Source organism: Mastigoproctus giganteus, chromosome 4 (assembly GCF_048544385.1).
Source record: "Mastigoproctus giganteus isolate SK-2022 chromosome 4, ASM4854438v1, whole genome shotgun sequence".
NCBI lineage: Eukaryota > Metazoa > Arthropoda > Arachnida > Uropygi > Thelyphonidae > Mastigoproctus > Mastigoproctus giganteus.
The window spans coordinates 217,909,378-217,926,185 of NC_143578.1; the positions used below are offsets into that span (position 1 = coordinate 217,909,378).

The 16,808-nt window shown below is 38.6% G+C and overlaps 1 protein-coding gene across 1 annotated transcript in view; it reads right to left on the bottom strand.

Moving 5' to 3' along the window:
- Positions 1-6,282, bottom strand: part of LOC150087407 (NHL repeat-containing protein 2) — a 51,931-nt gene extending 45,649 nt beyond the window's left edge. Inside the window, exon 1 of the mRNA XM_090372476.1 lies at positions 6,031-6,282. Coding sequence (XP_090228602.1) covers positions 6,031-6,205 — 175 coding nt within the window. The 5' untranslated portion in view covers positions 6,206-6,282. The remainder of the gene's footprint in view (positions 1-6,030) is intronic.
- Between the last annotated feature and the right edge of the window lie 10,526 nt (positions 6,283-16,808).

Genomic DNA, 16,808 nt, shown 5'->3' on the forward strand with positions numbered 1-16,808 from the left:
AAACAAAAAACCACACTTAACTGAACAAAATGAGCTTAATAACCTAGTACGTGATTTAAATCTACCAAAGGCAGAACTTTTGGAATCAAGATTGCAAGTACAGAATTTTTAGCTAATAATATTATGAGAATTTCCATATTTAAAAACATAAATAAATAACAGATTATTAATGTTTTATAGTGTGTACAATCCCTCCTATATGCACCTAGATATAAATGGACTGATGGGAAAAAAAACGAGGATTTGAGCCCAAAGCTGATGAACAGCACCTATATACTGATTCATCTGAAGTTAGTTTAAAGGCAGTTTTATTACATAACAGAAGCACAAGCTTTCAAGCTTGTAAAAAAACTTACAAAAGTATGTCCCATACTGAATGCAATCAAATATAAAAGTATGTCCCATACTGAATGCAATCAAATATAAATAACATTGTTGCCAGTTATGTACTGAATTTAAAAGTCATTGTGCTTTTGCTTACACACTTCATTTATCAAATAAAATTTGTACCCTTTAGTGCATTTGATTTCAATCATGGGATCTTTCTGCTCCCATTCATGATAAGGGCCGAGTATTTGAACTTAACACTTGTCTAATGTTTAACTTTGAGATAAATACCCATGATATCAAGAGTAGGAGACCGGCAGAATTGCTTAACAAGTACAGGTCACTGTTGAAAAAAAGCCGTGAAATACGGTTGAATTTGAAAGTGTCTGCAATTCTGCCCAGACATGATAGGAGGGAGTATATGATGAGAGCCTTGTCAATCAATTCGGCCCTGGAAAGATTGTGCAAGGCTCAAGGGGTAGAATTTTTTTCTGCCTGGACTGTACTTGTTAACAGGAGAGATTGCTTCTACAGGGATGGGATACACTTAAATAGAAAGGGTGCAAGAATATTTGCTGATGCTATCGAGGAAGTGTTAGGTGGGTCGGAAAACTGCTAGCTTGGGGGGGAGACAAAGACGAATAGATTAACAGTAGCCACTGGCAGAGGTGAAAGAGATTCTTGCACTGCTTCTATTGGAATGAGCAGAAGCCTGAAAAACAAGATGCAGGATATTTCAGAGACTGCTGGGAGTCATTGCGGTACAAGTAAACACATGGGTTGTGTTAGGGTAGCTAAGAATAGAAATAGGTGCATGTATACTTGTGTGTACACCAATGCTAGGAGTTTAGTAAATAAATTTGATGAATTTGAGGTATTGCTCAAAACATCAAAGGCCGATATTGTTGGGATATCAGAGACGTGGTGTCACACAGATATAAGGAATGCAGAACTGGAATTTGGGGAGTACAACATCTACAGAAAAAATAGACTGGATAGGAAGGGAGGAGGGGTTATGCTATTAGTTAAGAAATACATAAAATCCAAGGAAGTGAAGCCAGTGGACATCGCTGGACAGTGCAGTGTCGAGTCAGTTTGGTGTGACATAAGCACTGGGAGATCAAAATTGAGAGTAGGAGTGTGCTATAGGCCTAATGACTCTGATGAGTATAATAAGAAACTGTACAGGGAAATAGAGTGGGCCAGTAAATCAGAGAGTCTTATAATGGGAGATTTTAATTTCCCAGATACTGACTGGAATTTGGGGGCTGGTCACTCACACACTAGCAAGGCTTTTGTGGATTTATTGGATGATTGTTTTCTACATCAGCATGTTCGGGAGGCAACTAGAGGGAGGAATACTCTTGATTTGATTATCAGCAGTGATTCTTCATACATTAAGAATCTGCAGATAAATGAACCACTAGGTGGCAGTGATCACAGTGTGCTGAAGTGGGATTTACTCAAAGAGGTAACTACCATTAGGGGTAAAGGGAAGGGTTATTGCTTTCGTAAAGGCAACTACAATGGACTGAGACAGTATTTAAATTCTATACAGTGGGACCAACTGATGACGTTACCAACAGCAAATGCAAAATGGGAAGCATTCAAAGAACTTATCTTCGAAGCTACCAGGATTTACATACCAACCAAGAAATATTGTTCAAGGTTTAGGCCTAAATGGATGTCAGATGAACTGATGAGGCATATGGCAGAGAAGAAACATGCATGGGATACATACAAATTAACACATGACACAGAAGCCTATGATAGATACAAGTTGATATGCAACCAAGTTACAAAGGAGGTGAGGCAGGCGAAGGCAGATTAAGAGAAATCTTTGGCAAAGGATGCAAAGAAAAACAGCAAAGAGTTCTTTACTTATGTAAACTCTAGAAGGAAGGGGATGAATCAGATTGGACCACTTGATATCGATGGGTCAACTGTTGATGATCCTGCTCAGGTAGCTAACAAACTAAATGAATATTTTGCATCGACATTCACACATGAGGAATTATTTAGCGAGGGGAAAGCCAGAGGTGTATTCAACTGTAGCAGTAAGCTAGAGAATCTTGTAATATCTGAGAGTAAAGTGGAGGAGAAATTGTTGAAGATAAATACAAGAAAGGCACCCGGGGTGGATGGGATCTATCCAGTTATATTAAAGGAGGCAGCAGAGGAAGTAAGCAAACCCTTAGCCATAATTATGAGAGCTTCCTTGGACTCAGGGGAGGTACCCATGGACTGGAGATGTGCAAATGTGACCCCAATTCACAAAGGAGGATCAAAGGCTGACACAAATAATTATAGACCTGTGAGCTTAACTTCTGTTCCAGGAAAATTAATGGAGGCACTAGTTAAAGAAGCACTGCAGGATCATTTAGACAAGACTTCAGTTATAGCTCGGACACAGCATGGTTTTGTTAAGGGGAAGTCTTGCCTGACCAATTTGATTGGATACTATGATGCAGTCACACAGGAACTGGATGCAGGGAATAACTTTGATATTATATACTTCGATCTTAGAAAGGCTTTTGATACTGTTGCACATGGAAGATTGCTGTACAAATTGGAGCAGTGTGACATTGGAGGCAAATTGCTGCTGTGGATAAAGGGGTGGCTGAGGGGGAGAAGACAGAGAGTGGTAATCAATGGACACTGCTCGTCGTGGACTAATGTTATTAGTGGAGTCCCTCAGGGCTCAGTGTTGGGTCCACTATTGTTTTCTGTATTCATAAATGATATTGATGATGGTATATCAAGCTTAATGTCAAAGTTTGCAGACAATACAAAGGTAGGCAGAGTTGTCAAGGACGCTACTGTTACTATGCTGCTGCAACAGGATCTGGAAAGGTGTTGAGCAGATGGGCTGAGAGGTGGCAAATGAAGTTTAACATTGACAAATATAAAGTACTACACATGGGAAACAGTAACCCCAGAGCAACGTATCAACTCTGTGGTACTACACTGACAGTGGTAGAGAATGAAAGGGACCTGTGGGTGGTTGTGCAGGCAGATATGAAGTTCTCTGAGCAGAGCAGATGGGCTGAGAGGTGGCAAATGAAGTTTAACATTGACAAATATAAAGTACTACACATGGGAAACAGTAACCCCAGAGCAACGTATCAACTCTGTGGTACTACACTGACAGTGGTAGAGAATGAAAGGGACCTGTGGGTGGTTGTGCAGGCAGATATGAAGTTCTCTGAGCAGTGCAGACGGGTTGCAAGAGTAGCTCATGGTGTATTGTCAATGATATATAGGAATTTTTCTAGCAGGGATAAGGAGGTGATTATTCCCTTGTATAAGGCAATGGTCAGGCCACACCTAGAGTACTGTATACAGGTCTGGAGGCCTCATTTCAAGAAGGATGTAGAGCTGCTGGAACGAGTACAGAGAACGGCAACAAGATTAGTGAATGGAACAAAGGGGTGCTCTTACGAAGAAAGGCTTAAGTTTTGCAAATTACAGTGTCTGGAGACTAGGCACCAGTGAGGTGATCTGATAGAGGTCTATAAAGCCTTGAATGGTTTGAGCATGCTAAATGCTGATGGGATTCTTCCTCTCATTCAGAATAATCACCTGAGAGGGCATAAATTCAAATTGAGGAAAGACAGATGTAATTAGCTATGATTTAGATGAAATTAGCTATGACAATTTAAGGTTTAATATAAAAAATCAACATATTATAAAGATTTTAACATTTTTATTAAGCACTGAAAAATTTACAGCAAAAAATATTGGAATGATTAATATTAGCAACTATACAGAGTTTTCATCAAAATATTCTCCACAAGATTTTATCACTGCCTTACAGAGACATGGCATTCTGACGATTACTTTTATTATAGAGTCGAGACTCACATTAATCCAAGTGAACTGCAAGACTTCCCCAATTTTGTGAAGATGGGACTTCACAGACTTGACGGTCTAGATCCTATACAAGTTCTATTGGATTTAAGTCAAGTTTAGGGTGGCCACACCATAATTTGCAATAAACTTCCCCTCCTGTTGTTTAGTCTCTAGAAAGTCCCGGCACAGCTTAGGACTCTGCTTTGGGACATTGTCTTGTTATAACATAAAATTTCTTACACAAAGCTGAAGTCCAGAGAACACTGCATTATGTTCAAGAATGTTTTTATAGCCTTCTTTCCTTGAAATTTCTTAAATTCTGATGATGTCACCCACACCAGAAAAACAAAAGCAACCCCAGATCATAATGGAATCACCAACATGCTTGACTGTAGGTATTAAACAATGTGCCACCATATTTCCTTCAGTTGATTCTCATATAAACTCTACACTTGTATCCAAAAATTTCAAATATGGATTCATCCATCTACAGTATATTTTTCCACTCTTTAATTGTCCAATGTTGATGGCTCTTAGCCCAACCAAACCATTTCTTTTGACTTTCCAGCTTTAATGATAGTTTTCAAACTACTACACCACCATAAAGTCCTGTTTCTTTAAGACAAAGTTTTACAGTGGATGTAGATTTCTCTGTTCATATTGAACTCAGCTCTGATTTCAAGTGCAGTAAGTCACTGACTGCATTTAGAAATCAGTGGTATGATCTTATCTTGTGCTTCTGTTGTTACGTGTGGTTGTCCTGATCCTGATTTGTCCTTTAAACTGCCAGTCTCCTTGAATGGTTGGGTACTAGTTTATATTCCTTCAAATTAAAATACCTAGATTTTTGCCAATACCTCTCATGGAATAACTTTCTTTATACATAGTTATAATAGCACTTCTGATTTCAACATTCAGTTCCTTATTTCTTACCACTTTTATCACATAACACATAAAACTTACACCAAACACTCTTTCTGAATGAAGGGTGGTCGATTTTATAAGATTTATCTTTTACTCTTCAATTTGTATTGAAGACACTCCAGAATCATCTACAGCCTTCTATAATATTGAAACCATACTCCCAATTTCCAGAATATCTAGAATCTACAACAACTGAAATCTTCTACAATGTTCTACCACATTAAGGATTCTTCTGCACCTTTCTGGAATAATCTAGAAATTTCTTAAATACTATTTAAGTTTTTTGCTTTTTATACAATATAGAAAATATTTTAATACAATTTGATAAACAAGTTGGTCAATTTTATAGAAAAGGTTTAAAATTAAGAAAAATGAAACGTCATTCCAAACTTTTAGGCGGAAGTGTAACTCAACCACGTTGTGAAAATGTCCCATAAAAATTCTTCACGTTATTAACGGGAATCGAACCCAGATCTTTTCCACCGGGTGTGAGGCGGACGGAGATTCTACCAACGCTGCTACGAGCAAAAGTATACATTTGATTCAATTTTTTGGCCAACTTTGAATTTGTGTCTTAATATTTTATGCAACATAAGAATATATTTTATGTTTTGAATGGTGATATTTTAAATAAAAGTTTATTCGCTTTTAAAGAAAGCACCTGAAAAATTAAACAAAAAAAATTATTTAAAAACAGAAAAAAAAAAAAAACTGGAAACAGAACACACTGCGCCCCCCTTCTCTTCTCAAACCCCTTTACAACTCCAAAGCCTTAGCCAGTGAGGCTTACAGCGTATTTTAAGTACTAAAAACATTGAAATTTAAACTTGCCGCACGAAAAAAACAATGCACTTCGAAATGACACCGCACTCATGAAGGAAATAAGAACCTGCCAACCGTAAAAAAGAAAGAACTGTAATTTTTTACCTTGACCAAAGTCCGGTATACACAGCTTATTTTGTAGCCGAACATTTTCGATGTAATTCTTAATCGCCGCTCGATTATTAAATAAACCACCACATTCGCTTAAAGATTCTTCCAACTCTGATTGCTCAAGGAGCAACCTAGGGAGTAAAAAAATTTCATCACACGTATCCGCCATAACTTATAGCAACATCTCCCAGTTATCTCCAAATAAAACTGTTAAACCAAACTCAGCCACAGTTCAAACAACACCCATAAAAGGCATCCCTTCTTAAACAGAACTAGAACTCATGCTTTTCCCTGATAGCACAGAATCATGACTCTGTGAACTCCATAACTACCGGTTTACGAGAGTATATTCATTAGGAATTTACCTTCCCATTTGATACGCCTAGGGCGCAAACCTCAGAGGGGCGCATTGCGCCCCTTTGAGGGACAGTTTAATACAATTAGTTTTTTTTAACCCATGAAAAAAATTGCAACTGACAATTTATATTTTTTAATTTCAAGATAAATGCCACAACGGTGCTATGAATTATAATTAATTAAGGTCTTATGAAAAAATTCTATACTCTGTTTTTTATTTATCTTTTTTATAAATACTATTTAAGTATTTATAAATACAGTACTATTTATTTTTCTTTTTGAAATTTTGTGATATTTTTTGGCTAAGAAAAAATTCTCTTATTCTTAGTTGGCAACGTGTTGTTTATAGCTCGATACGTTACGTCATGTTGTCGGCCAGTGAGTAACAGAGTGTTTGCGCAATTTTCGCGTAATTTTTTCGCCCCTGAAATTGAAACTTTTAAGAGACTTAAATTTTAACATCAAAATTCACAAGATTATTCAAAATGATTTGTGTGCTAAAGCATTTTCTTCTGTATTTGAGAAAAATAATAAAAAATTGTTGTATTACTTCTACTTGCAATTTACAATAAATTTAGCGCTTCCAAGTTTTGTGCTTTTCATTTTTTCTACAAGACATCTGTTTTTGAAAATTAAAGTTGGCATTTGGGGGGGGGGGTACAAGTAGCTAGACTTGCCTAGGAAGAAAAATAGCCTCATACCGGTTCTGTTTATACATCAGTATTTTCAGTGAGTTCTGCACAAGAACATTGCTGTATTTAGGTTACTTGGGCTCGAACCATTAACCAAGTGGGTAGAACGATGATTATAATTTGAACACCCAATGGCGGATTACCCATTAAGGCAATGAGGCACTTCCCTAGGGGCCCCAGGCTTTGGGGGCCCCCAAGCCAAGACATTTTCCTATAGTGTTCTAAAATTGATTAATGTTTTCAGTAAACATCATAAAAATCTTGTTTAATTTAAGCGAAAATCTTGATTGATTTAAGCGAAAATTTAAGAAAAAATTCAAAAGTACAAAATTTCATTTATTTGCCACCTAACTTTTATTTATTTTTTATTCTTTTTTTTTATTATTATTTTTTGGGGGCCCCCAAATATAATTTGCCTAGGGGCCCCAACTATCCTTAATCCGCAACTGACATGATGAACAATAGCTTTTAACTAATCAAGTAACAAAAACCAGATCTATCTTTAACTAATCTTTAACTAATCAAGTAGCAAAAATCAGATAACAAAAATGAAAAGGACCTGGGGGTAATTGTGCAGGCAGATATGAAGTTTTCTGAGCAGTGCAGACGGGCTGCAAGAGTAGCTCATGGTGTCTTGTCAATGATATACAGGAATTTTTCTAGCAGGGATAAGGAGGTGATTATTCCCTTGTATAAGGCAATGGTCAGGCCACACCTTGAGTACTGTATACAGGTCTGGAGTCTTCATTTCAAGTAGGATGTAGAGCTGCTGGAACGAGTACAGAGAAGGGCAACAAGATTAGTGAATGGAACAAAGGTTGCTCTTACGAAGAAAGGCTTAAGTTTTGCAAATTACAGTGTCTGGAGACCAGGAACCGGCGAGGTGATCTGATAGAGGTGTATAAAGCCTTGAATGGTTTGAGCATGCTCAATGCTGATGGGATTCTTCCTCTTGCTCAGAATAATCACCTGAGAGGGCATAAATTCAAATCGAGAAAAGACAGATGTAGAATAGACGTGCGGTAATTTGCCTTTAGCCAGCGGGTAGTTGGTTGATGGAACAGACTTCCATCCTTTGTTGTTAGCATTAGCATTAGCATTAGTAGAGGCATTTGATGCAAGAAAGCAAGCTTATGCAGCATCAGCCAAAAAAAAAAAAAAAAAACCCACTTCCACTTCACCTCACTTTGTTGTGGAAGTTGATAGCCTAAATAAATTTAAGGCTCAGCTGGACAGTATTTCGAATGAACGGAGGGATGAAATGGGAGTGGATTTTTTTTTTTTTTTTTTTTTTGGCTGATGCTGCATAAGCTTGCTTTCTTGCATCATATGCCTCTACTAATGCTAATGCTAATCTAAAATAAACAAAAGATAAGCTTTATCACAAAATAAAAATTTATAAGGGAAGTGTGAATGTCAAATGGCAGATAGAGAAAAATAAAATTGATGGAGCACTATCAAAATTGACATAAAAATGTGAGTGCTTTTGAGAGATAATGTAAATGATTTTGTATAAGACCAGATTACATAGGGAGTGCATTTCGGCAATTCTTTTATAACTTTGCTGTATATTATGTACAAACTCTGTATATAACAGTTAATATAGAATCAACATGGAAAAAAGAGCAAAGAAACAAATAAATAAATGAGCAGAGTGGAAGGAACACGTACCTGAAAAATTTTTAAATTATTAAATGTAAGGTAAATATCGCCAAAGTAATAAGCCAGTAAATAATAAATTGAGATTAGTGCCATTGCGCTACCGCACTGAGGCCAAATATTATGAAATATCGCAAATATTGTACAATAAACCAACCACGAAAGAAAAATAGATTTTTCCATATTTATTTATTTATGTGTATTGTCTGTAAATTGCGTATTCTGAAGTCGATTTTCTGTTTGCTGGACGAAAAACCCGAGTTTCTCGGAAAAAAAAGCCCTCTACCCTCGCCTGAAACCGACTAATCAATCATGGAGTGAAAAAAACATATTAAAGTTCTTCGTATCATCGACATGATTCGAACCGGGGTCATTTCCACCCCTGGTGTTTAGGACGATAACGATGCCACTGTGCTACCCACGCAGACAATTTAGGAAATGCAAGAACAATATCACAAATGATGGTGTACCGCACACTCAACTTTATAGGTTCGACAGCAGATGACCCAAGAGATACCCTCTCCTCACTGCTGATCATCCGCGACAGCGAATGCTGTGACGGGTGTGCTGGTCAGATGAGTCCAAATACCTGGTGTGACATGCAACCGACGCCTTCGTGTGTGACGCAAGGAACATGAGTCCATGGATCAATCGTGCATAGTGCCACTGTCCAGGCAGATGGCAATGGTTGCTTAATATGGGGCATTTGTTTGCTAACAAGAACTAGAGTCCCTGGTGCATATGGACCAATGTTTCACTAGTTAGATCTGATTTTCTTTCTTTTTTTTTTCTGATTTATTTTATTGACTTCTCAATGTATTCACCTAGAAAGATTCTTTCCAGGTGAATAATTAAATTATTATAGGTCACCTGGATTATAGGTCAATTATTACAGATCACGTAAATTATCATAGGTCACCTGGAAAGATACTTTCAACTACCCATATATATTATGTGTGTAAATTGCTTGTGTTCTCTGGTCGATTTGACTACTTGGCTGGACGGAAAACCGCAGCTTTTCCGTGTAAAAAAACCTTGCTGCCTACGCCGGAGCCCAACTAACTCAGCCACGGTGTGAAAAAAGTCAATAAAAGTTCCTCATGTCATTGACAGGATTCGAACCCGGGGCTTTTCCATCAGGTGTCGGGAGGACAATGACAATACCACTGTGCTACACGCGCAAACTCACAGATTAGGTCAACCGGCAACTCTTTGGAGACCATACACACTCTGCCATGTTGCATTTTTTCTGGACAGAAACGGGATGCTCCAAAACGATAATGCTCCGTGTCATTTAACCCGCACCGTGCACAAGTGGGTTGAGGAGGCACACAGTGAAGATATCAGCCATCTTGATTTTACTCCAAATTCTCCTGCCTCAATCCAATTGAACACCTGTGGGATGTTTTGGACGGAAGTGGGGCATAGGGACACACAACCGTCATCTGTTCTGACCCCGTGGTACAAGGCAGATCTCTTCGAACGCCTTCATACATCTAGTAGAATCAATGTCTAGGAAAATAGTGGCTGTTATCCGTACGAATGGTGGTCCAACACGGTATTAGTAAGCGATCACAACTCAATGCTCACTCAGTGTATATGAATATATATATATATATATATATACACTGCGTGAGTGTATATATATATATATATATATAGTGTATATATGTATATATATATACATATATAGTGTATATATGTATATATATACAGGGTGTTTCAGTTAAACGTTTCAGAACTTCTAAGAGGGGTAGGGTACATCCTGACAACTCGAAATCATATAGCAATGTGGGGTCGGTGAAGCGGTGTTGTACACAGAAGCACCATAAAGAAAAGAGACCGTAAGTGAGAAATCGTTTTAATAATACATGAAAAGAAGCAAAAGGTACATGGATTAAAGTAAGTGTTCGAAGTTTCTTCCACGGGCTACAATGCACGCCTCACATCTCCGACGCATGGACATCCGAACATTCTGGAATACTCCAGGCGAATTTCGAATTTCTTCGGCAGCTACTGCGATTCTTGCAACAAGCTCCTCAGCATTGTCAACAGGGGTGTCATAAACTAGCGATTTCATATGACCGTGAAAATTCCTTCACAAGGGAAGGAATTTTCAACACGCATAACGACCATATCTGGGCGGTCGAGAACCCGCATGCAATACGACGTCGTGCAGCACAGATTCGATTTTCGGTCAATGTATGGGCCGGTATTATGGGAGATCACCTCATCGGACCTTACCTGTTACCGTGTCGTCTAACCGGACCTATCTACTTGATCTTTCTGCTGCAAGTATTGCCACAACTTTTGAGAGATGAACAGATTTCTGCATCGACGCAACAGACAATGTGGGTCCAACACGATGGAGCCCCTGCCCATTATAGCGGAGATGTTCGTAACTACCTGGATGTCACATTTGGTCAACAGTGGATCGGACGTGGTGGTCCCGTGCGTTGGCCTGCTCGGTCACTCGACCTATCATGTCTTAATTTTTATTTCTGGGGTCATATGAAATCGCTAGTTTATGACACCCCTGTTGACAATGCTGAGGAGCTGGTTGCAAGAATCGCAGTAGCTGCCGAAGAAATTCGAAATTCGCCTGGAGTATTCCAGAATGTTCGGATGTCCATGCGTCGGAGATGTGAGGCGTGCATTGTACCCGTGGAAGAAACTTCGAACACTTACTTTAATCCATGTACCTTTTGCTTCTTTTCATGTATTATTAAAACGATTTCTCACTTACGGTCTCTTTTCTTTATGGTGCTTCTGTGTACAACACCGCTTCAGGAAAGCATTTCCGACCCCACATTGCTATATGATTTCGAGTTGTCAGGATGTACCCTACCCCTCTTAGAAGTTCTGAAACGTTTAACTGAAACACCCTGTATATGTACAAATATATACACTATATGTTAGCCTTAGTTGCTAATGCGCCAATAAAACCCAACAACCAATCAACCAACCATTATATGCATATATATATATATATATATATACACTGAGTGATCACTGAATTATGACCACCCCTATGAAAACTGAATGTTGACCACGTGAGGTACGAGAGTGCGCGGTTAGTCGACATACGTAGCATAGATAAGGTGTCAGTGGTTCAGCAGGTAGTAAAATTCCTAGCGTAATGGGTAAAAGGAAGGATTTATCGGACTTTAATAAAGGACAGATTGTGGGAGCTCGACAAACTCCCTCGATTTCCCAAACGGCTGAACTGGTGGAGTGTTAGAGAGCTGCCGTTGTTAAAATGTACCAGGACTGGCATCAAAATGGTCAAACAACAACCCAACGGTTGTTGTTTGACCATTTTGATGGTCTGCAAAAGTCAGCGAAAGGATGATGTTAGAGGTAAGCGCCAGGTCCGACGACTCGTACAGGCGAACAGGCGCAGCACTGTTGAAGAGTTGTCTACCCAATATAACATGGGCTAACCCGGAACAATATCTGGCATGACCATGCGTCGCACGCTCGCACGTATGGGCTATACCAGCAGACAACCCCTACGGCATCCTCTCCTAACCAAGATTCATCGGCGTAAAATACTCACCTGGTGCAAAGAGCATGCAAGTTAGACGTTAGAAGACTGGAAGAAGGTGTGCTGGTCGGATGAGTCACGTTATTTATTCCACACCGTGGATGGTCGTGTACGGATTTGGCGTCAACAGCATGAGGCTCTTCATCCATCATGCATAATATCAAAAATGCAGGCCGGTGGAGGCGGTTGTATGATGTGGGGCATGTTTCACTGGCAGGAACCTGGACCCCTGGTGCATGTGGAACAACGTATCTCTATCGTCAACTGCTTGCCGACTGTGTACACCCGACTGTGTACACCCTTCTATCCCACTTTTTCCCGAATGGCGATGGTGTCTTTCAAGATGACAATGCGCCGAGCCATCGGGCATTTAATATGCACGAATGGTTTCAGGAACACAGTTCTGACTTCTAACATATCGATTGGCCTCCGAACTACACTGATATCAATCCCATAGAACACGTGTGGGACAGAGTAGAGTGTAGAGTGTGTTTAGTGTCAAATGGCACAAGGGGTTCCCCCATCTCCATGTAGTATACATTGTGGGTGTGAAACAGAACACTGTCAAAGCCAGAGGTTTAAAGTGTATGGATTTTTTGTATATGTGTAGTGTCGTGTACCGTTGTTCCTCTGGTCATTTAGCCGCTGGGCTTCTAAAGGGTTCCAACGTTGTCCACACTCTGCCCCGTGGAGGCAGACCAAGTACACTAATATTGTAGTTATTTACTCTGGCAGGTCCTGCCACCTAATTTCCTGAGATTTCAGTGGCTAGGACCTAAAAAAAAAAAAAAAAAAAAACGCTACAGATAGGGGTCAGCCAAAAGGATTACTGATTATGCAATTGATGTTGTTATTAAGTTTTTGGGTGTAGGGCTCAGGCAATTTAGAGATGGGTCAGACGCTGGTTATAAGTTAGAGAAGGGGAGGGAGACTGAATGCTGGGGGGAAAGACAGAGATAAGGGGTCCATAGACTGTGGAAAGGCGTCTGGATACACAAATCACCTCCATACCCCCCCATTGCCGACCGCATTACACACAGCCTGGTTGGCCATACCTCCTGAACGCTTCCGACATCTTGTTGAATCAATGCTACGTCGGATAGCTGCTGTACTGAGGGCAAAAGGGAGGCCTACGAAGTATTAGGTAGGTGGTCATAATTCAGTGATCACTCAGTGTATATTGGTATTAACCTCCCCAAGCATACACTCATAATTGTATAGCTGTAGAAGGATTTGTTCATGGGACAATCATGTTGTGAGGCCCCAAGTGCTCTTTGATAACAAACGCGGAGTTCGCTCCCAACTCCACGTTTGTAAACTCTGTGTCACAGTGCAAACTCTGTAAAGTCTAGAAATAATGTGAATTTTAGTGTTCGTCTGCATAGCGTAGAACTGGGTTGTGTCGGTTTGTGTTCCCTCAGCCATTTAGCTGGAGGAACCCCTAGTGGGACGCACATTGCCCGCTCACTGCCCAGGGAGGCAGGCGAGTCCCTTTCAGTGTCAGGCAGACTCTCTCAATCAGCTTCGATTTTCTGCCACAATTTGTCCTATCAGATTTTGTTTTTCCATACTTAGTGAATGCAGACACCATTTTCGATACTTGAGGAAAGACAATTGTGGAATAGATGTGCAGAAATTTGCCCAGTAGGTAGTTGATTGCTGGAACAAACTTCTATCTGCCGTTGTGGAAGTTGATAGCTTAAATAAATTCAACGAAGAGCTTTCTTGCATCATATATGTCTACTAATGCTAAATAGACATCAGTACATCTTCTCAGTACTACAAGCAAAAAATAAAACAAAAAAGAAAATCATCACTGCATGCTCATAAATTCACTCCTGCCGAAAAGGTTGAAATCACGTTTCATTTTTCTTAATTTTCAAAGTTTTTATTGAAATAGGACCAACTTGTTTACCAATTTTTATTAAAAGTATTTTCTATTATTTATAAAAATCCAAAAAACTTTAATATTTAAGAAATTTCTAGAATATTGTGGGAGTACTGTTTCAATATCATAAATGATTCTAGAGTGTTTTGCAATATTACAAATTGAGGAGTAAGAGATAAAACTTATAAAATCGACCACCCGTCATTCAGAAAGAGTGTTTGGTGTAAGTTCTGTGCGTTCCGTGATGAACACTGCAAGAAATAAGGAATTCAGTGTTTAAAAAAGAAGTGCTGTTATAACTCTGTATAAAGAAAGTTATTCCATGAGAAGTTTTGGCAAAGCTAGGTCTTTCATATTAAGGAGTACGAATTACCAATGGACGATTCAAGGAGACAATCAATTTAAAGGAAAAATCACAATTAGAATGACTGCACGTAACAATGGAACTTAGATAGTATGAAGCAGAGCTGTAATACTCAATATGTTCTACGTTGATAATAATATTAGTAAATTAATAAGAGGAGTTTACCTCAATATAGTAACGTGGAACACTTCCGTATGATACCCTCCAGAAATTAAAACGGAAAAAACGAAAAAATCGACAACTTACCGGTCCATTAAAGTAAAATATAAATAATTAAAGTAAAATATAAATAATTAAATAATCAATTTAACACAATTCAAAATCAATTCAAAACGATTAAAATTCAAATTAACGCAATTAAAAGAATAACGAAAATATTTTCGTTAATATTTTTAATTCAAATTAACGCAATTAAAAGAATAACGAAAATATTTTCGTTAATATTTTCGTTATTCTTTTAATTGCGTTAATTTGAATTTTAATCGTTTTGAATTGATTTTGAATTGTGTTAAATTGATTATTTAATTATTTATATTTTACTTTAATTATTTATATTTTACTTTAATGGACCGGTAAGTTGTCGATTTTTTCGTTTTTTCCGTTTTAATTTCTGGAGGGTATCATACGGAAGTGTTCCACGTTACTATATTGAGGTAAACTCCTCTTATTAATTTACTAGTAACAATGGAACATAAGATAAGACCATAATACTGATTTCTAAACGCAATCGACGACTTACTGCACCTGACAAGGGAAGTGAGTTCAATAAGAAGAGAAAAACTCCCGTGTCTACATCCACTGTAAAACTTCGTCTTAAACAAGCATACTTCATGGTTGTGCAGCGCTCAAAAACCCTTATTAAAACCACAAAATCGAAAGAATCGATTAGTTGGGCTAAGAGCCATCAACATTGGACGATTGAAAAGTGGAAAAACGTACTGTGGATGGATGAGTCTAAATTTCAAATTTTTGGATAAAAGCGTAGTTTATGGGAGACAATCAACTGAAGTAAAAATGGTGCCACATTGTAAAGTGCGTACAGTCAAGCATGGTGGTGGTTCCTTCTTGATCTGCGGTTGCTTGTTTTTCTAGATTGGGTGATATTGTCAGAATTTAAAAAAATTTAAGAAAAGAGGACATACGCCGTATGCTCTCTGGATTTTTTTTAGGTGAATATTATATACCTTCTGGTTTTTGAAAGATTATAAGTAAATAAGCATATTTACTTATAAAAAAGATTTTGAAACTTTATAAGTAAATTTGCCGTGTATAACCCAGGGGGTTCACATCTGGTGAGTATGGGCTTGGCAAACCCAGGGTCCTGAGCTGGATATCATCATTCTTCTCTTTCTTGCTGATGCCTTTCTACTTCTCTCTCTCTCTCTCTCTCTCTCTCTCTCAGAGTAACTTGGAAATTTTTTTTTGGCTGGTGCAGCGTAAGCCTCAGGCTTCCTTGCACCCTATGGCTAATAATAATATTTCTTTGAGCATATATATATATATATATATATATATGTATGTATGTATATACCGGGTGGTTATAAAATAAGTTTCCTTATTCAGGAGACTCTACTGTCAAAATGGTTAGAGTTAGCGCTGTGAAAATCGGTGGGTATGTCATTTAGGTTATGGTAAAGCGATTTGCAGAATAAAAAAAAAAAAAAAATTTTAAATAGTTCGAATTTCCGCCACCAGGAGATAAATTGGCACTTTAAACACGAGATGGCGTAGTAGTAGTAGTGGCATGTGATGCAAAAAAGCAAGTGTATGAGCTTATGCAGCATCAGCCAAAAAAAAAAAAAAAATCACACCATTCCCTCCAAATGCCAAATAAATTTTAAATTTATTTAACCTATCAACTTCCACAGCGACAGATGGAAGTTTGTTCCAGCAATTAACCACCCACTGGCTAAAGGCAAATTTCCGCACATCTGTTCTACATTTGTCTTTCCTTAATTTGAATTTATGCCCCCTTAGGTTCGTAATCTGAACAAGTGGAAGAATCCCATCAGAATTCAGCACGCTCACCGGGCAGGTGCCTAGTCTCCAGCCACTGCAATTTGCAGAACTTAAGCCCCTCTTGGTAAGAGGAGCTCTTCATTCCCCACTCCAATCTTGTTGTCCTTCTCTGTACACGCTCAAGCAAATCTACATCATTCCTAAAATGAGCCTCCCAGACTTGTACGCAGTACTCAAGGCTTGGCCTGACCATTGCCTTATACAGAGGGACAATCACCTCCTTTTCCCTGCTAGAAAAATTCCTAT